The 20,337-nt window shown below is 42.0% G+C and overlaps 1 protein-coding gene across 6 annotated transcripts in view; it reads left to right on the forward strand.

The window, feature by feature from the left end:
- The window catches only part of slc38a9 (solute carrier family 38 member 9), a 72,405-nt gene that overhangs the window by 7,274 nt on the left and 44,794 nt on the right, over nucleotides 1-20,337 (forward strand). For 5 of the 6 annotated variants that reach the window (XM_043688658.1, XM_043688650.1, XM_043688666.1 and 2 more), the window contains 7 exons: nucleotides 1,210-1,372; nucleotides 12,096-12,225; nucleotides 16,603-16,724; nucleotides 17,044-17,107; nucleotides 17,244-17,337; nucleotides 18,682-18,852; nucleotides 19,962-20,021. In XM_043688658.1, the coding sequence (XP_043544593.1) occupies nucleotides 1,275-1,372; nucleotides 12,096-12,225; nucleotides 16,603-16,724; nucleotides 17,044-17,107; nucleotides 17,244-17,337; nucleotides 18,682-18,852; nucleotides 19,962-20,021 (739 nt within the window). In that variant the 5' untranslated portion in view covers nucleotides 1,210-1,274. The remainder of the gene's footprint in view (nucleotides 1-1,209; nucleotides 1,373-12,095; nucleotides 12,226-16,602; nucleotides 16,725-17,043; nucleotides 17,108-17,243; nucleotides 17,338-18,681; nucleotides 18,853-19,961; nucleotides 20,022-20,337) is intronic. The other variant, XM_043688682.1, reaches the window with a different exon arrangement.

The raw sequence follows: 20,337 nt of genomic DNA on the forward strand, positions 1-20,337 counted from the left end.
GTCAGTCTACTCAGTCACGAGTATCATGTTGGAAGATGTTAACAACAGTGCTATCAAGCAGCACCTGTTCAGTGATACCCAGTTTGTTTGGGTGTGGGAAGGGAGACAGCTGATTGGAGTCACACTTGGCACACAGGATTGGTTGTAGTAGTTGCAGGCCAGTCTTCTCTGCTCCAAGCTATCTCTGCAGGTGTTCCCTCGGGGTGGTGTACTTCAGCTGCTTCATCAATGACCTTCCCGCCATCATCATGTCAGAAGTAGGGATGTTCACTCGAATGCACAATGGTTACCATTGTTTGCAACTCATTGGATACTGAAGCAGTTCCAGTCCAAATATGACAAGACTGGAAAATAACCAGGCTTGGGCTGACAGTTGGCAAGTAATGTTTGCACCTCACAAATGTCAAACATAGACATCCGATAAAAGATACAAACCAGTGCCCCTTGACACTCGGTAGCATTACCATCACCGAGCCCCCACTGTAAATGTCCCATGGGTTACCACTAACCAGAAACTGAACTGGACTCTACGTAAGCACAAGAACAGATCAGAGGTTAGGAATATTGCACCAAGTTACTCACCTTCTGACTCCCCAAAACCTGTCCACCATCTACAAAGCAGAAGTCAGGAGTCTGATGGCATAGACCCAATTGTCTGGATGGCTGCAGCTTCAATATTGCTCATGCTCGTCACCATCCAGGACTAAACAGCCACTTGATCGGCACAACATTCACAAACATTTGCTCCCTCCACCAGCAATGTTCAGCAGCAGCAGTGTGTACTAACTGCAAGATAGACTGTAGAATGCTCTGTTGATCCACTTTGTAAACCTATGACCACTTCCATCTAGAAGGGCAAGGGCAGGAAATGCATGGGAACACCACCATCTGCATTTTCCCCTCTAAGCCACTCACCGTCCTGACTTGGAAATATGTTGGTATTCCTTCAGATTTTTTTAGTTGGATGAAAATCCTGAATCCCCTTCCTAACAGCATTGTGGGTCTACATGGACTGCAGTGATTCAAGAAGACAGCTCACCACAACTATCTTGAGGGCAATAAGAATGGGAAATAAATGCTGACTCAGCTAGTGACTTCACAACCAGAGTGTATTTAAAACAACATTTTCATTCTGAATCTGCATCTGCTTGTATGACAACAATTTCTATTAACTACCTGAATGTTTATCTTTATATCACTGTGCTATAGGTACATAAAAGAACAGTAACTAATGAAAATATAACCAGGCCTTGGAGATCCAAATATTCTGAAATATGGCAGATGACACCAAACCGTTATTGACTCCTGTGGCTGAGGATAAATTGACACATCTGGAACATACAAAAGGCAAGCAGGAATCAAATTCAAGGAGGTAAGGTTTAATGAATAGTATTCGTAATTAACTGACCTACAAAGCTGCTTTTCCTTCCTCCCACTGCCCCCCCCAAAAAAAAATAATAGAGACTTGAGTGACTTTTTTTAATCAAAAAGGGAGGTAAATTATCAGCAGTGTGTTGTGGAGTAAGGAGATGCTTATTTAATTGTTGAAATTGCTATGGTTGTCCTTACACATGCAAGATTGCATTCGTATCATGTGAACTCAGCCCTCCCTTCAGCAGAGACAGAAGCTTGTCAAGGTGATGGAGGGGTCCTGGTGTCCTATACCTCCATGAATACAGGTGGGGTAGAAGATTTACCTGATGCTTTGAAGCAAGGCAAAACTTTGCTCAGCAACTCCACTGTGGATTTGATCCCCCACTTTAACAAACAGATTTCCCTGGGTGTCAGGTGCTTCCTCCAGTGGGTATTCGCTCCCTGTAGTGCAAGTTGTGTCCATCCATCTCTCTGTTTATTGCCATTGGTGATGTCCTCCCCATTTTTGTTTTCAGTGGAGTCTTTTTTTTTTAGCTGATTGACCGGTTGTCATTTTTGAGCCCTACATATGTGGTTCTGACATTGCCTGGGTTCTAGTGACAAAGGGTGTTTAACTAAGGTTGCATTCAGTAGTCATTCGCACATCTAGGGGAATGTGAGGACTGCAGATGCTGGAGAGTCAGAATTATTAAAGTGTGGCGCTAGAAAAAGCACAGCAGGTCAGTTAACATCTGAGGAGCCAGAGAGTCTAATTTTTGGGCATAATCCTTCTTCAGACTTTGTAATACATCTCACTTTTAAAAAAAAACATCATAATGAAAAGATGGCTTCAAATCTTTTTCTCTCATACCATTACAGTGGAAACTTGATTATCCGAACGTGATGGGCGGGCAGTATTTCGTTTGGATAATCGATTATTTGGAAAATTGATTAAATGCCTTTCCTCTGGGGCTCGGAGTTTTTAAAGTCTGCTCCACATTCAGGAGACAGCAGCAGCATACAGTGAGAGACCCCAACCCCCAGCAAAAAGCGCACGAACCCCTGTCCCCAATACCCCGTCCATCTTCGGCCCCTCTCTGGGGCATTCGGACTGCACACCAACAATATGACTGCTGTAGCTGCCTCTGTGGGGTAAGTCTCCAAATAGCACGCAGCCACAGACATCTTTTTTACTGCAAATGTTTGACAGGTTCCACGTTTGCCCTGCACAGGACAATGTTGGAGAGATTATCCCTGGGAAGCGCAGGGGTGTGTGTATGTCCCTCTGTAAAACTCATAGTCATAGAGATGTACAGCATGGAAACAGACCCTTTGGTCCAACCCGTCCATGCTGACCTGATATCCCAACCCGATCTAGTCACACCTGCCAGCACCCGGCCCATATCCCTCCAAACCCTTCCTATTCATATACCCATCCAAATGCCTCTTCAATGTTGCAATTGTACCAGCCTCCACCACTTTCTCTGGCAGCTCATTCCATACGCGTACCACCCTCTGTGTGAAAAAGTTGTCCCGTAGGTCTCTTTTATATCTTTCCCCTCTCACCCTAAACCTATGCCCTCTAGTTCTGGACTCCCCGACCTCAGGGAAAAGACTTTGTCTATTTATCCTATCCATGCTGCTCATAATTTTGTAAACCTCTATAAGGTCACCCCTCAGCCTCCGACGCTCCAGGGAAAACAGCCCCAGCTTGTTCAGCATCTCCCGGTAGCTCAGATTCTCCAACCCTGGCAACATCCTTGTAAATCTTTTCTGAACCCATTCAAGTTTCACACCATCTTTCCGATAGGAAGGAGACCGGAATTGCATGCAATATTCCAACAGTGGCCTAACCAATGTCCTGTACAGCCGTAACATGACCTCCCAACTCCTGTACTCTGACCAATAAAGGAAAGCATACCAAATGCGACTCCACTTTCAAGGAACTATGAACCTGCACTCCAAGATCTCTTTGATCAGCAACACTCCTTAGGAGCTTACCATTAAGTGTATAACTTCTGCTAAGATTTGCTTTCCCAAAATGCAGCACGTCGCGTTTATCTGAATTAAACTCCATCTGCCACTTCTCAGCCCATTGGCCCATCTGGTCCAGATCCTGTTGTAATCTGAGGTAACCCTCTTCACTGTTCACTACACCTCCAATTTTGGTGTCATCTGCAAACTTACTAACTGTACCTCTAATGCAAAAGCCATGTTGACTATCTCTAATCAATCCTTGCCTTTCCAAATACCTGTACGTCCTGTCCCTCAGGATTCCCTCCAACAACTTGCCCACCTCTGAGGTCAGGCTCACTGGTCTATAGTTCATAGAACATAACAGCGCAGTACAGGCCCCTCGATATTGCGCTGACCTGTCGCACCAATCTGAAGCCCATCTAACCTACACTATTCCATGTACGTCCATATGCTTGTCCAATGATGACTTAAATGTACTTAAAGTTGGCGAATGTATTACTGTTGCAGGCAACGCATTCTATACCCTTACTACTCTGAGTAAAGAATCTACCTCTGACATCTGTCCTATATCTATCACCCCTCAATTTAAAGCTATGCCTCCTCATGCTCGCCGTCCCCATACTTTGAAAAAGGCTCTCCCTGTCCACCATATCTAACCCTCTGATTATCTTATATCTCAATTAAGTCACCTCTCAACCTTCTTCTTCTCCAACGAAAACAGCCTCCAGTCCCTCAGCCTTTCCTCGTAAGACCTTCCCTCCATACCAGGCAACACCCGAGTAAATCTCCTCTGCACCCTTTCCAAAGATTCTACATCCTTCTCAAAATGCGGTGACCAGAACTGTACCCAATACTCCAAGTGCTCCAACTCCAAGAGTTTTGTACAGCTGTAGCATAACCTCATGGTTCTGGAACTTGATCCCTCTATTAATAAAAGCTAAAACACTGTATGCCTTCTTAACAACCCTGTCAACCTGGGTGGCAACTTTCAAGGATCTGTGTACCTGGACACCGAGATCTCTCTGCTCATCTACACTTTCAAGAATCTTACCATTAGCCCAGTACTTTGCATTCCGGTTACTCTGACCAAAGTGAATCACCTCACACTTGTCTGCAATAAACTCCATTTGCCACCTCTCAGCCCAGCTCTGCAGCTTATCTATGTCTCTCTGTAACCTACAACATCCTTCGTCACTATCCACAACTCCACCAACCTTCGTGTCGTCTGCAAATTTACTAACCCACCCTTCTACGTCCTCATCCAGGTCGGTCGTTTATAAAAATGACAAACAGCCACACCGACCCTTGCGGTACACCACTAGTAACTGGACTCCAGGATGAACATTTCCCATCAACCACCACCCTCTGGCTTGCTGAAAGAAGACAATTAGTGATCCAAACTGCAATATCTCCCACAATCCCATTCCTCTGCATTTTGTACAATAGTCTACTGTGGGGAACCTTATCGAATGCCTTGCTGAAATCCACATACACCACATCGACCGGTTTACTCTCATCCATCTGTTTGGTCACCTTCTCAAAGAACTCAATAAGGTTTGTGAGGCACGACCTACCCTTCACAAAACCGTGCTGACTATCCCTAATCAAATTATTCTTTTCTAGATGATTATAAATCCTATCTCTTATAACCTTTTCCAACACCTTACCAACAACTGAAGTAAGGCTCACCAGTCTATAATTACCAGGGTTGTCTCTACTCCCCTTCTTGAACAGGGGAACCACATTTGCTATCCTCCAGTCTTCTGGCACTATTCCTGTAGACAATGACGATTTGAAGATTAATGCCAAAGGCTTGGCAATCTCCTCCCTGGCTTCCCAGAGGATCCTAGGATAAATCCCATCCAACCCAGGGGACTCATCAATTTTCACACTCTGCAGGATTTCTTCCTTGAAAACCTCAAACCCACTCATCTAGTAGCCTATATCTCAGTATTCTCCTCAACAACATTGTTGTTTTCTAGAGTGAATAGGATAAATCCCATCCAACCCAGGGGACTCATCAATTTTCACACTCTGCAGGATTTCTTCCTTGAAAACCTCAAACCCACTCGTCTAGTAGCCTATATTTCAGTATTCTCCTCAACAACATTGTTGTTTCTAGAGTGAATACTGTCAAAATATTCATTTAGTGCTTCCCCTATCTCCTGACTCCACATGCAACTTCCCACTACTATCCTCTCACTCCTATCGAGAATCATCTTTGCTATCCTTTCCTCTACATCCCTAACTATACGGAGGCCTATAGAAAGCTCCCAACAGGGTGACCTCTCCTTTCCGGTTTCTAACCTCAGCCCATACTACCTCAGTTGACGAGTCCCCAAGCATCCTTTCTGCGACGATAATACTGTCCTTGACCAACAATGCCACATCTCCCCTCTTTTACCATCTTCTCCATTCTTACTGAAGTATCCAAATCCTGGAACCTGCAACAACTGTTCCTGTCCATGCTCTATCCATGACTCCGAAATGGCCTCAACATCCAAGTCCTAGGTACTAACCCATGCTGCAAGTTCACCCACCTTATTCCAGATGCTCCTTGAAACCAACTTCTTGCTTGCCGGTGCCATCTTGCATCCCTGAAACTTGATATCTCAACCTTTTCTATACTCTAACTACAATTTTGGTTCCCATTCCCCTGCTGGATTAGTTTAAACCCACCCCAATAGCCTTAGCGAATATCCCCCCCCCCAGGATATTGGTACCCCTCTGGTTCAGATGAAGACTATCCTGCTTGTAGAGGACCCACCTACCCCAATTATCCAAGAATCCAAAACCCACCCCTCCTGCACCAACCCTGTAGCCTTGTGTTCAACTCCTCTCTCTGCTCAGGTAATGAGCATTTAGGAGAAAGGAGGCCTTAGAGTTCTGAATAGTTGTTGTTTAATGCTCACTTCTTAGAGTTAAAAAAAAATTATATTTTGTTTAAATAGTGGAACTTGGTCATTCTGTCACTCATATTCTAACAGATTACAAGGCAACGTGAGCTTTACTGGGTATTTAGTTTAATTAACAGAGAGGTTCGCCACTGTGTGTCATAACAATATGCCTAAACTTATCCATGACTACCTTAAATAGTTTAGCACTAAAATTAGAGTTTCTCTGGTAACCCATACTGGGTAAAGAAAGCCTCCAACTCCTCCAATACCCTTTTGCCTTAAGGCTCCATAATGGAATTGTCTCTGGAAACTTGGTAGTCACATCCATTATGCTTATCAAATACTGATTCCTACTTTTATGGAGGGAACCTACGCAATTAATCATAACATGCATGAAAGTATAGTCAGGGCTGTCTCCCGCCTTCGCTGAAAGAGGCAAATATCTCTCTTATCCTCAAAAAAGGAAAGGACCCAGAAGGTGCTGGTTTTATTACTGCCTGTGGCTTACCTACCATTTGGCATGTATGACTTATCGCAAAATTCAACCAAATCTTTATGCAGTCCAGGTCAAATAGAAATGCTTTTGTACCTTAGCCTGAGGCTTCCTCACACCTAGATGACCGTCTGTTGGTAATTCATATGCTACCCGTAATGCTTCCTGTCACTATGCTACTGACAACAGAATCTGGTGCACTTCCGCCCATTTCCCCTCTGCAGTAACCTGCCGTGGTCTCCATTTTTGCCTTAAGATTTGTTAAGATAACCCTCAGGATGACATGTTATTCCTGTTCTGAGTATGCATGATATAGATCTTTTATCGATCCTTTTGGCTTCTCCACCACAATGGGCATCACTCCCACTTTGGATTCTGTTAAGTTACATCCAAGAACACATTGTATTCCTGGAACTCAAACTTTGTCGATCACTTCCATTGTTACTTCCCCAGTCTTGATTTGGCTCTTCAAACTGATCTTACACAGGGGAACACTAAATCTCTGTGCATCTGTTCCACAAATTAACACCCGGTTGGGTAACATGCCAGAAAGAGTGCAAATAGTTTCATCACTCTCTTTATTAGAGACTGACCAGATCCTGTATCTCTTAGAATTGTAACTTTTCTTGCCCTTCTCCCCCTGTTCTTCCTGAGTAAACTTTACCTACAGAGTTAATTCTTTATAGAGATCGATCACTAAGTCAATACCAGGCCCTGCCTAGGCTGTGCACTTGCCTGAAACTCCTTGACTTTTCTTGATGTTTCCTTTTACTATTTCCACTAATCCCACTGGTTTAGCCTCTTTTTGTCAACATCTTTTCCCAAGGTACCTTTCTTCAATGACCAGCACTATAACTTTGTATCCTGCCTTACCACAGTGGAAATACCTGAGGCCTTTCACCTTTTTTTCACCCTCTTGGATTTCGTTTCTTCACCTGTGGTAAACTATTTCCAGTGTGATCTACTGTTTGTTTTGTAGTGAAGGATCTCCCGATCTCCCAATTTCTATCCTTCACAGGATGAAATTCCTGTCAGAGGTTAAACTTCACCTTCTGCACCAATGCATATTCATCTCCCGTCTCTGCCACTCCTCTCTTTCTGTTCATCCACATGAATTCTTATCATCTCTGGAAGTGAGTTTTTAAACTCCTCTAGCAGAATAATCTCTCTTAGATCCTGATATATCTTGTTTATTTTTAAAGCCTGCACTTAGCTATCAAAATTATTATGTTTAATTCTTTCGAACTCCACTTGAGGCTGACCTGGTTCCTTCTTTGTTTCTGAAACTCTGTCTATACGCTTCTGGTGCCAGTTCAGAGACTCAAAATATCCTGTTTGACATCTGCGTAATCTCTTGACCCCTCATCTGACAGCGCTGCAAATACCTCACCAGCCCTACCACATTAGTCTGAACTAGCATGACTCGCCAGTTCTCTGGCCGCTCCATCTGCTCAGCCAATTTTTCAAATGAAATTAAAAAAGGCTTTGACGGCATTCTCGTCTAAAGGCAGCAATGTTTTAACATTTGTGATTTTAGAGAAGATTTGTAGCTCAGGTTGCAGGTTTGCTCGCTGAGCTGGTGGGTTTGTTCACAGACATTTCATCACCATTCTTGGTAACATCATCAGTGAGCCTCTGATGAAGCACTAGTGTTCTGTTCCGCTTTCTATTTATGTGCCTTGGTCTGTTGTGGTGGGTGATATCACTTCTGGTTATTTTTTTGAGGTTAGTAAGTGGGGTCCAAATCTGTGTTAATGGTATGCCAGTTTGAATGCCAGGCCTCTAGGAATTCCCTTTACCTTGTTTAGCCTCTCAGCATGGATGTGTTGTCCCTTGTCTGTGTATTGATTCTAGTGATAGTTGGTCATGACTTTCGGTGGCTAGTTGATGCTCGTGTATCCTGGTGGCTAGTTTCCTGCCTGTCTGTCCGATGTAATGTTTGTTGCGTCCTTGCAGGGTATTTTGTATATGATAATCGTTCTGTTGGTTGTTGGTAAATTCATCAGGAGCTGTTTGTGTGGTTGATAGAATTGTGGACTACCGTGATGCCTAGGGGCTGGGGATAGTCTGGTCATCTTCTCCAAGATGTCTTTACTGTATGGCAGAGTGGCTAGAGCCTCTAGGCGTGTTGTGTAGGAATCGGCGGAAGCATTTATCGGTTACATTTGTGTAGATGGTTTTCCTTGGCTGCTTAGTTCCTGGGTGCTGCAGTGTGTTGTGGCTTGTTTAAATAATGTCCTGATGCAGCTCCATTTGTGGGTGTTGGGGAGATTGCTCCTGTACTTGAGCATCTGGTCAGTGTGTGAGGCTTTCCTGTAGATGCTGGTCTGCAACTCTCCATTGGCTTTTTCTTCTACTCTGACATCTAGGAAGGTATGCCTGTTGTTCTCTTTCTCTTTGGTGAACTTTATACCAGTAAGGATGTTGTTTGTGGGTTTCTTCTAATTTGTTTGTTTTGTGATGACAACGGTGTCATTCACATAGCAGACCCAAAGCTTCGGCTGGATCGTGGGAAGGGCTATTCGTTCTAGCTTTTGCTAAGAATCCTGATATTGGTGATCTGAGGCCTCCCATTGATTTGTTTATAGCTCTTATCATTGAAGATGAAGTGGGTTGAGAGGCACAGGTCTATTAGTTTGAGGATGCTGTCCTTCCTGATAGAGCTGCTGCTGTCAGGTGCTTATGTCCTTGGTTTGTCTAGCAGTGGTTCTTTGGCTCGGGTGATATTTATTGATGTGAATAGGGCCGTCACATCAAAGGAAATCATGACATCGTCGTCTTCTACCTTTGTGTCTTTGAGGAATTCCTGAGTGGATGGCCAGATGACCAGACTACCCCAGCCCCTAGGCATCACGGTAGTCCACAAATCTATCAACCACGCAAACAGCTCCTGATGAATTTACCAACAACCAACAGAATGATTATCACATACAAAATACCCTACAAGGATGCAACAAACATTACATTGGACAGGCAGGCAGGAGTGGCTTGAGTCTTCTACTAGTTGTTTCAGTTTGTGTTGTCGTTCCTTTGCTAATCTGTAAGTTGGTGTACTGAGAAGTGAGACTATGGGTCTGAGGGGGCCTCTTGTTTATGTAACTTTTGGTAATCCGTAGAAATGCGATTGACCACAAATGGACAAGTACGTTATAATGAGCCATCAACAGGAAGGAACAGCGGACCAAGACAAAGAAAAGGCTAGCCTGACAAGAAAGACTGGCAAGGTCACGCACTGCAATAACACAGACTATTCAGAGATGTGGATAAAGAATCTGTTGAACTGACTATCACAGAAACTGGAAAAAGCCATCCAGGTACAAGGGATGAACTTCAACCACATGGATGCGGACAAAAAGGACTTCCTAGCAGCACTGGAATCCACCCTGCAAGATAACAATTATGAAAAAAAATCCAGCAGGCCATCAGACAGTAGCGCCAACACTAAGTGGAAAGAAAGAAAGGAACACACTGGAAAGGAAAGTCCTGGAAGGACTCAAAAGACAAATATCGTAATCCTCCTGGCAGGCAAAGGCTGCATGACAGTCATTCTGAACAGAACACAATGCATTGAAAAAGCAAACACTACTCGCAGATACAAACACCTGCCAACAGTTGGCAATAGATCTAACTTCACAGCTAGAAAACCATATTGTAGCATATCTGAGGAAACTTCACAAGACAGGTGAAATTAACAAGACAGACCTCCAAAGAACGGAACCTGAAGGGTCCAATACAACCCGAATGGGGTTGAGAAACCTATCAGCCATGACTGAATAGCGGAGCAGACTTGTTGGGCTGAATAGTCTAATTTCGGCTCTTGTGTCTTGTGGTCTGCCTTTTAAAAAAAGGAGACATATTCAGTACATGGTATGCCAGATATGATCTCATCAATGCCCAATGTAACAGGCATAGCTGTCCATTAAATATTCAATGCCCCTCAAATGCTTATTGCATTAGCTTTCTTAATTACTTAGTGCAACTGCATGTTTACTACGTGTAATTCGGGTGCTAGGATACTGAGAGCTCCGTAATCTCTCACCACCCAGATAATAACATTAGTTCTTGCCAAAATGGACAGTTTCACAATTTCCCAAATCTTTTATTCATTTCATAATCTTTTTCACTTTTACCTTCCTCCCTCCCTCTTTCCCCTTGACATAGATTTTGACTAGTTTAGGCCCTAGTGCTCATCCCTGTGGAATTTCACTCAGCACTGTTTTGTCTTCAATTTCTATATGCAGCAAGGCTGACCTTAATAAAAGGATAGAATTCCTGTTGTGAATGAAAAATTACAGGGTTGCGTCCTTGCCCTGTTGCACACCAGGGAGTGATTTGTACCGCAGTTGACACTGGTACTTGTGTGGAATGAAAACCCTGTTCAAAGAGTCCAGTCTGGTGATAGTCAGAGACATCTGGTGCCACTGTCCTGATTTTTGGATGACAAAGAACCATCCATTGTGATAAGTTTCCTCCTGGAGGATGTTAGTTACACAAAAGCAGCAAAATCACAGTAATCTCTGCTGTAATTTATCTTTGAGACGACAATGACCAAGGTAGAGGGCCATACCACTCTTGCTTTGGAATATCCCCTGTAGGTAATGCCCTCATTTATGGATTGTATGGATGGCATTGTCAAGCTCCTCTTAGATTTGTATTTTGTTTTGTCTTTGGTGAAACACAAGTTTGGAGAATAGATACACATGAGTTTAAAACTTCCCTGAGACTTGTAAACTCCCAAGCATCATAGCTGCCTTTGTCATTGCTTGCAAGTGTGAATACCTTACCCCATTTTACACCAGTAAAATAATTTAGTCTGTCTGTCTTTCTTTCTTTGCAATCAAACCAGCCAGGCCTGTCAGATAAACTGCAGATCTCCTTCATTTTACGTTGTATTGACTATGGTCCCAAAATGTAGCAAGGTTGTAAACTCCTGTGAATATTCCACAATGTTCATTTCCATTCTTAGTTCCTGCGATAAGCCATCTGTCCTCCTATGACATGCCATCATAAACGTTTATTCCTTGACTACCAATGCATAATGGCTGCACGGAGTGCTACCTTGAAGATGCATGCTGACATCTTGCCATTGGTCCTTTGACAGCATCTCTGACTTGAGATCAATTCTTAAGGAGGACAAAATCAGCAGGTGCACATTCCTCCTCTCTCGTATCATCTTGTCTTCGTAGAGTATCATTCCTTCATTGTTCCTGGAACTCTGTCCCTTCACATTACATATTGTAACAGTCAAGAAGATGGCTCTTCACCACCACTATTTGTTGTCCATTATACCCACTTATTCTACATTAAAGTCTAAAATTGATATTTGCAAATCACATGTACACGTTAACAAAGTATATTTTGTATCTTCCACTTAGACCTTTCTACGTGCCACCCAGAAACCTTCATGGAAACATAGCTCAACAGGAGCAGGTGACTCAAGAAGCTTCAGCAATGAACAGCCGTATTCAGTACTACAGTAAATTGACCACAACACACAAGACCTTGGTAATAATGTGTTTTTTACAATACTATTCAGCTTTGAATAAATATTGCAGGTTTCTGTTCTTTTGTTCCTTTGCTACATCCACCCACTCCTCTGTATATCTTCTCCTTACTTTTCCACCTAACTCTCATCCACTTTATGCTGCTGAAGCTGCCTCAAGATTGTGCCATCTCTAAGATCGTAGAATCTCTACAGTGCAGAATAAGGCCATCTAGCCCACACCAACCTGTTGAAGAGTATTTCCCCCACCCCCGATCCCTTCACTTACCATAGCTAATCCATCCATCCTGTACATCTTTGGACTGAAAGGAAACTGGAGCATCCAGCCGAAACCCACACAGACTGGGAGAGTATGCGAACTCCCTACAGTGGCCTGCGGTTAGAATCGAACCTGGGTTCCTGGCGCTGTGTGGCAGCAGGGTTAACCACTATGCCACCATGCCGCATTGGAGTAAATGATTTCTTCTGTGCTGTTCAAGTTTAATAAGTGATGGTTGTGCTTTACTCATCACAGCTGAACTTGACACATCTTAGCAGACCTAGTGGGAATTATAGGAATTCAAACATCTGCTTTCCTGATGGTTTGAGTAGTAATTTGGTTAATTGAGTTTCATAAACGAGGAAGATTTCTGGTTGATATCAGCAGCAGTGGTTTGGTTCCACTTCGTGTTTACAAAGTGAGTAGTTTTGTTCACTCTCAGGATGTCAGCATCTCTGACTAGTCCAGCATTTATTGTCCCTTCCCAAATATCCAGACAATAGTTGAGTTGACCACATTTTGGTCTGGAGATGCATGAGTTTTGGATGTGCTAGTTGTTCCTACAGTTGCTGAAAAGGTTCTTTAAAACTGTAGAAAAGTTAAATCAGAAAGAGGTAATTCAATTCACTGTGTCTGGACCATTTGAATAAAGTAGCCATTAATTTAATCCTAATTGTCAGGACCTGTTCCATAGCCTTGCAGGTTACAGTACTTCAGTTGCAGATTCAGGTACCTGTTTTTTTTAAAGAGTTGAGGATTTCTGGCTCAATTACCAAACTGGCAGCGAATTCCAGATAGCCACCAACCTCTTACAGCATTTTTCCTCTTATCCTGTCTAATCCTGCTTCCGGGCACCTTTTAAAGCAGTGCACTTTGTTATTTGATCCTTTTGCAATGGGAAACAGGTCTTTCTGGTCTATTAAATCAAGCACCTATTTTTGTACACAACTAAGTTACCCCTTAGCCTCATCTCTTCTTTGGAAAGAGCAGGATTGTTTTCCTACCTTCCCCCTTGGTGCAATTTCCAAGTCACGTCAACATTCTGGTAAATCACCTGTGTTCTCTAGAGCAATTATATCCTACCTGTAATGTGACCAAAACAGTGCATTAAACTTCAGCCATGGCTTAATCAGTACCTTGTATAGTTCCAGCATGACATCCCTGCTCTTGTTTTTAAAATCTTACCCTGTGAAGAAAAGTTGGCCATCTGCAACTGTTGCTACTGTATCTTGCTATTCCTCTGAACTTCAGTGATCTGTTGACATGCACTCCAAGGTTTCTCTAGCTTTCTCAACATCCCTCCATTTATTTTGTATTCACATACTTCATTTACTCTTGCCAAGTGCATAAACTTGCATTTCTCCAGATTGAAATCCATTTGTTACCTCTCCACCCATCCAAGCAAACGTAAACCATGCCAACTTATGTTTGTGACTTTTTCCTCCCACCTCTGCTAGAGTCTCCATCTTTCTTTCAGGGCATCTTGAAAAAGCCCACATTTTAAGGCCAGTCTTTTGGCATTAACTATTCTTACTCCTTATTGTTTAGCAGGTGTTTTACCATGTTAACAGAACTATGCAAGTTTCCAAAGAATGAAATCAAAGATGTAGACTGCAATTGAAGAGATCCACAGTATCATATTAGTGACTCCCCTTACATCTGGATTGAATTTTCTTTACCACTTATCAGCCCATCTAATAACAGACTGCCCTCTTTCAGGGAGAGACATGCTTTTTGCCCAAAATGTCGATTTTGCTGCTCGTCGGATGCTGCCTGAATTGCTGTGCTCTTCCAGCACGACTGATCCAGAATCTGGTGGTGTGTTTAACCTGAGGGCCACCTGAAGAAGTGGCAGCTTCATGGTGCCTGTAGCCGGTACAGGAACTGAACCCATATTATTTACATCACTTTGGATTGCAAACTTAAATGCAGCCAACTGAGTGACCAATCGAATGACGCCATCATCTTGACAGTTGACAACTTTCCATTTCATTCAACTTCTTGGCTAGCTTTGCTATTACCTGCATATAGAAAGTTTATATGCAGGTATATCCACTGCAGACAGCAAGGGACCCAAACTAGGCCCTGTGGTATGCTACTTATGGCCAAAGACATAGAACAGTTGTAGGTCAATTGCATGTGCTCTGCCTTTCAATGAGGTCGTGGCTGATGTGATAATGCTCATTTCCACACTCCTGCCTCTTCCATAACCTTAGATTTTTAAATCAGTAAGAGAATCAATCTCCTCCTCGAATACATTTAACAAACATAGGAAGATTGATTGGTAAGCTCATAGATGAGATGAACATTGGTGGGGTTGTAAATAATGAGGCTAGCCTTCGATTACAGGAGGGTGTAGATGCGCTGATCAGTGGCAAATGGAATTCAATCCAGGTGTGAGGGGAGTCGTTAATATGATACTTGGATCTCTTCAATTGTAGTCTACATCTTTGATTTCATTCTTTGGAAACTTGTATAGACCAGTTAACATGGTCAAGCACTTGCTAAACAATAGAAAGGCATAAGAATAGTTGATGCCAAAAGACTGGGAGAAGTTGGTCTGAAATGTGGGCTTTTTTAAGATGCCCTGAAATAAGGTTAGGTGCTCTGGCAGAAGCAAGAGTAAGAAAGTCACAAACTTAGATTAGCATGGTTTAAATTATGCCGGTAAATGATGAGGCAAAGAGTGAGTGAATGCACAAGAGACAGAAGTCTCCAAAGAATAGAGTTTTTGGGATGGAAATTTATAGGGTATGGTAGATTATGAAAATGGGAGGGACTCTTATAGAAATACACAACACGGAAACAACCTTCGGTCCAACTCGTCCATGCCACCCAGGTATTCTAACCTAATCTTGTCCTATTTGCCAGCACTCAGCCCACATTCCTCTAAATCCTTCCTATTCATATACCCATTAACATGCCTTTTAAACTTTGTAATTGTACCAGCCTCCTCCACTCCCTCTGGCAGCTCATTCCATGCACTCACCAATTGCGTGAAGAATTTGCCCTTTAGGCCCCTTTTATATCTTTCCCTTCCCACCCTAAATATATGCCCTCTAGTACTGGATTCCCCCACCCCAGAAATGAGACTTGGTCTATTTATCCTATCCATGCCCCTCATGATTTTATAAACCTCTATAAGATCACCTCTCCGCCTCTGACGCTCCAGGGAAAACAGTCCGAGCCTATTCAACCTCTCCCTGTAACTCAAATTCTCCAACCCTGGCAACAACCCTTTCAAGTTTTACAACGTTTTTTCGATAGGAAGGAGACTAGAATTGCATGCAATATTCCAACAGTAGCCCAACCAATGTCCTGTACAGCCACGACATGACCTCCCAACCCCTTTACTCAATGCTCTGTCCAATTAAGGAAATCCTACCAAATGCCTCCTTCACTATCCTATCTACCTGTGACTCCACTTTCAAGGAACTATGAACCTGCACTCCAAGGTCTCCCTGTTCAGCAACACTCCCTAAATCCTTACCATTAAGTGTATGTCCTGCTCTGATTTGCTTTTCCAAAATGGAGCACCTGACATTTATCTAAATTAAACTTCAGTCCATTGGCCCATCTGATCAAGATCCCCTGTAATCTGAGGTAACCTTCTTTGCTGTCTACCACATCTCCAATTTTGGTATCTTCTGCAAACTCACTAACTATACCTCCTATGTTCACATCCAAATCATTTATATAAATGACAAAAACCAGCGGACCCAGCACTGATCCTTGTGGCACTCCACTGGTCACAGGCCTCCACCACCACCACCCTCTGTCTTCTACCTTTGAGCTGGTTCTGGATTGAAATGGCTAGTTCTCCCTGTATTCCGTGATGGAAGGTTTTTCAAAATCAGGAAAATAATAATTGAACAATTGAAGAGCCAGGAGCCCATGCAGGTTTGATGAAATTGGTGCAGGAGTGGTTATAGATTGGGAGATCTATATTATGAACATTTTAATTACCATGTTGTTGAATCATTCGAGTTGGATATTTTAGGCATTGTGGATGGCATTGAGTACAGAGAGCATGCCATATTGCAACTGAGATTTTTGTGATTTTTAAAATTTAAATATGATGGTACCTTTTATCAATAAGTTGCTGATTTCTGGTTTGCAGGTACCACCTGATCATGTAATTCCAGCTGAAGAAGAAATTTATGTTTACAGTCCTTTAGGAAGTGCTCTCCAACTTGAAAGTAGCACAGATGGCTTTGGAAAGAATCCCAGCATTGTTACAATGTATGCACAGGTTTACATTTTCTTCAATAATCTGACATTAATTCCTATTGATCAAAATACACTTTTAAACTGGAAGTCAAATCAAAAGCCAGAATTTCTGTCTCGATATATGAGCACCTTTTTTAAAGAAACTCAAAATTCATGAGTAATTCATTGAAATAGATGAACCAGTTTTTTTTTGTAGTACTTTTAAAAAAACCATTTGATACATATGCATTCTTCAGGATTATTAATTTCAAATCGATGTCAGTTTGTAAGGAAAATATTTCTTAATTGCTCTGCCGTCTTGATCAAAATGAGGTATTTTATTCATTTCCAGATTTTCTATCTGGAATACCATGATGGGAACATCAATATTGAGTCTTCCGTGGGCACTAAAGGAGGTTGGCCATTTGTGTGAATTTTGTCAATACGTTAATCATTGTATTGCATTTTTTAATGTGTTCATTTGACATATTGGAACTTTGAGATAGTTATAACTTCAAAAGCAAACTTTTTCTTTTTCCCCCTCTCATTTAGGCAGGATTTACTTTGGGGATTATCTTGCTCATTTTAATGAACCTGCTGATGCTGTATTGTTGTTACCGGGTGCTGAAATCTAGACAGACAGTAGGTGTGTATTATTATTTTGCAATAAACCTGTACAGTTTAATACAGTGAAAAACAAATATTTGAAATAATTTTCAGATAAATATAATAGGTAATTCCACTACAAATTTCTTGCATTCTATGAAAAGTAGTTGTGTTAACTTGAGGGTTGTGCAGTCATTACCATGCTTAATTTGCTCAGAGATTTAAGGAAGCAAGTTTTCAAAAATCGTCAGCTGAAAAACTTGTAAAAATATTGAATGGCACCTGGAGTGCAGAATAAGTAATTTTAAATCAATCTCGATGACTCTGTATAACAATACTAATGGTAACTTCTGATGTGTATTCAAAACATGTTCTGACTAGTTACAAAACCTCTTTGTATAGGATTCTGAATACAGTCCTGCGGAGTGGATTGTAACCCTGTGCCTCCAGTTTTGAAAGCTGGTTTGAACTCCTTAGGATTGACTCAACACCAGTTAGAACATTTTATTCCCCAAATATTTATTTTTATCATGAGTACATGTTCAACATCCCTCTGCAAAAACCTGCACATTTAAATTCATAAAATATATTGAAACGAACTTAATTTTGAAAGTAAATTAGGTCAGCCAATTTGCTGAACTTTTTATTTTTCACAGAAAGCTTGACATCTCCATATTAGCATCATGAGTTTTGCAAGCAATTTCCAGCAGCAGTTTTACTTAATAAGAAAAGTTAAATCACTAGAATGCTGGGTATTTGGAATGTGACATTAACTTAAGGTGTTTGAAGAAAAAACACATCTGATTAATCAAATAGCTTTCACATGTCTTTGTCTCCCATCCTACTTTTGTATTCTTTCATGGGAGGTGTGTGTTGGCAGCACAAGTTTTTGTGCCCAATCTAGATTACTCTTGAAGATGGTGACTGACCATGGAGTTGAACAGTTGCAGTCCATGTGCATCCTGAATGTTAGGAAGGTAGCTCCAAAATTTTGACTCCAAATCAGTGAAGCAACAGTGATGTAATTCCATGTCAGAATGTTGTGTGACTTAATGGGGGAACTTGCAAGTGATTGTATTGCCGTGCTTCTGCTGCATTTGCCCTTCTAGATAGTGGAAGGGCTGTCTGAAGATGCTTGTCTATTTCCATCCACTCTAGAGTTTGGCTGATGGGAAAGTGCAAGCTGAATGTACAAATGTCACAATGTTACGTGTTCTCAATGAGTTTAAGTTCTTACTGATGCCCACATTCTATCCATGGCACTTTGTATGTGCCATTATGTTGTTTCACCAAATGACATCCTTAATAAGTAGGATAGTAAGAGTTAGTTATTGGCTTCCTTTGCTGAATTGTTTTCTAAAATATGTTGTTTTCTGTCTTGAAGCTCATATTGATACATCAAACTGGGAATTTCCTGAGGTCTGCAAATACTACTTTGGTTCATTTGGCCAGTGGTCCAGTCTTCTTTTCTCTCTCATTTCCCTGTTCGGAGCCATGATTGTTTACTGGGTGCTTATGTCCAATTTTCTCTTCAATACAGGGAAATTTATTTACAGTAAGTTTGAAACTGTCTACATGTTTTAGTTTAATCCTTTTCCATGTAATCTAATCTCTACAGTTTATGTTGGACACTAAACTTTTTTAAAAATGTAACATTCAAGGTCATGAAGATGAGTTCAATGTTGTGGTTCTGTTCGCCGAGCTGGAAGTTTTTGTTGCAAACGTTTCCTCCCCTGGCTCGGCGACATCATCAGTGCTTGGGAGCCTCCTGCGAAGCGCTTCTTTGATGTTTCCTCCGGTGTTTATAGTGGTCTGTCCCTGCCGCTTCCGGTTGTCAGTTTCAGCTGTCCGCTGTAGTGGTTGGTATATTGGGTCCACGTCGATGTGTTTGTTGATGGAGTTTGTGGATGAATGCCATGCCTCTAGGAATTCCCTGGCTGTTCTCTGTCTGGCTTGCACTATGATAGTAGTGTTGTTAACAATCCGCATACATGAACATCAACTAGCCACGAAACGACACGACCAGATATCCTTTGTAGCCACACACGCAGATAACAAGCAACATGAATTCGACTGGGACAACACTACTATCATAGGGCAAGCCAGACAGAGAACAGCCAGGGAATTCCTAGAGTCATGGCATTCATCCACAAACTCCATCAACAAACACATCGACCTGGACCCAATATACCAACCACTACAGCGGACAGCTGAAACTGACAACCGGAAGCAGCAGGGACAGACCACTATAAACACCAGAGGAAACATCAAAGAAGCGCTTCGCAGGAGGCTCCCAAGCACTGATGATGTCGCCTAGCCAGGGGAGGAAACGTTTGCAACAAAAACTTCCAGCTCGGCGAACAGAACCACAACAACGAGCACCCGAGCTACAAATCTTCGCACAAACTTTGAAGATGAGTTCAATTCCTACATACGTTAAAATCCTGTGCTCTCAGTTCATCAAATTACTGTGAAAGGTATTTTATATTAGGAAAACAAATTTGAATCTTTGCAACAGATGGACATGTATATGTTGATATCCCAAAGGGATTTTAGATTCCCTCCACAGCAACAGAACGATCACAGAATAATGTATTGCATTTGTGTATTAGAGTTTAAGATTATTTCATCTCCTGTACCATAATCTATTGCCTTATTTTCCAGACTATGTTCATAATATCACAGAAGTGGGTCATGTTTTAAGTACAAATGGAAGTAGTAAAGGTAAGATTCTGCATTTGAGTTTTCCCTAATAACTTTTACATGTAAATGTGTTCGCAATGCACATATCGCTCTTAATGAATCACATCATTGTGGTGTGCAAGAGAGCTTTGTCTTTACTTTTGTAGACTAGTCAACAGTTAGCAATTTGCTACTTGTTGCAAAGCTTCATTTGTGTGCCACATTTTGACTCCAGTTCATCTATAGCCATGGCTGTAACCCATAGCTGTGCAAACAATGTTCACAGTGAGTATCATATATTCTTGCAGCAGTCCTTGCAAACCCTGATTTTATAACAGTTGTTTTCTCATTTTCAGTA

This window comes from Chiloscyllium plagiosum, chromosome 1 (genome assembly GCF_004010195.1).
Source record: "Chiloscyllium plagiosum isolate BGI_BamShark_2017 chromosome 1, ASM401019v2, whole genome shotgun sequence".
Classification (NCBI taxonomy): domain Eukaryota; kingdom Metazoa; phylum Chordata; class Chondrichthyes; order Orectolobiformes; family Hemiscylliidae; genus Chiloscyllium; species Chiloscyllium plagiosum.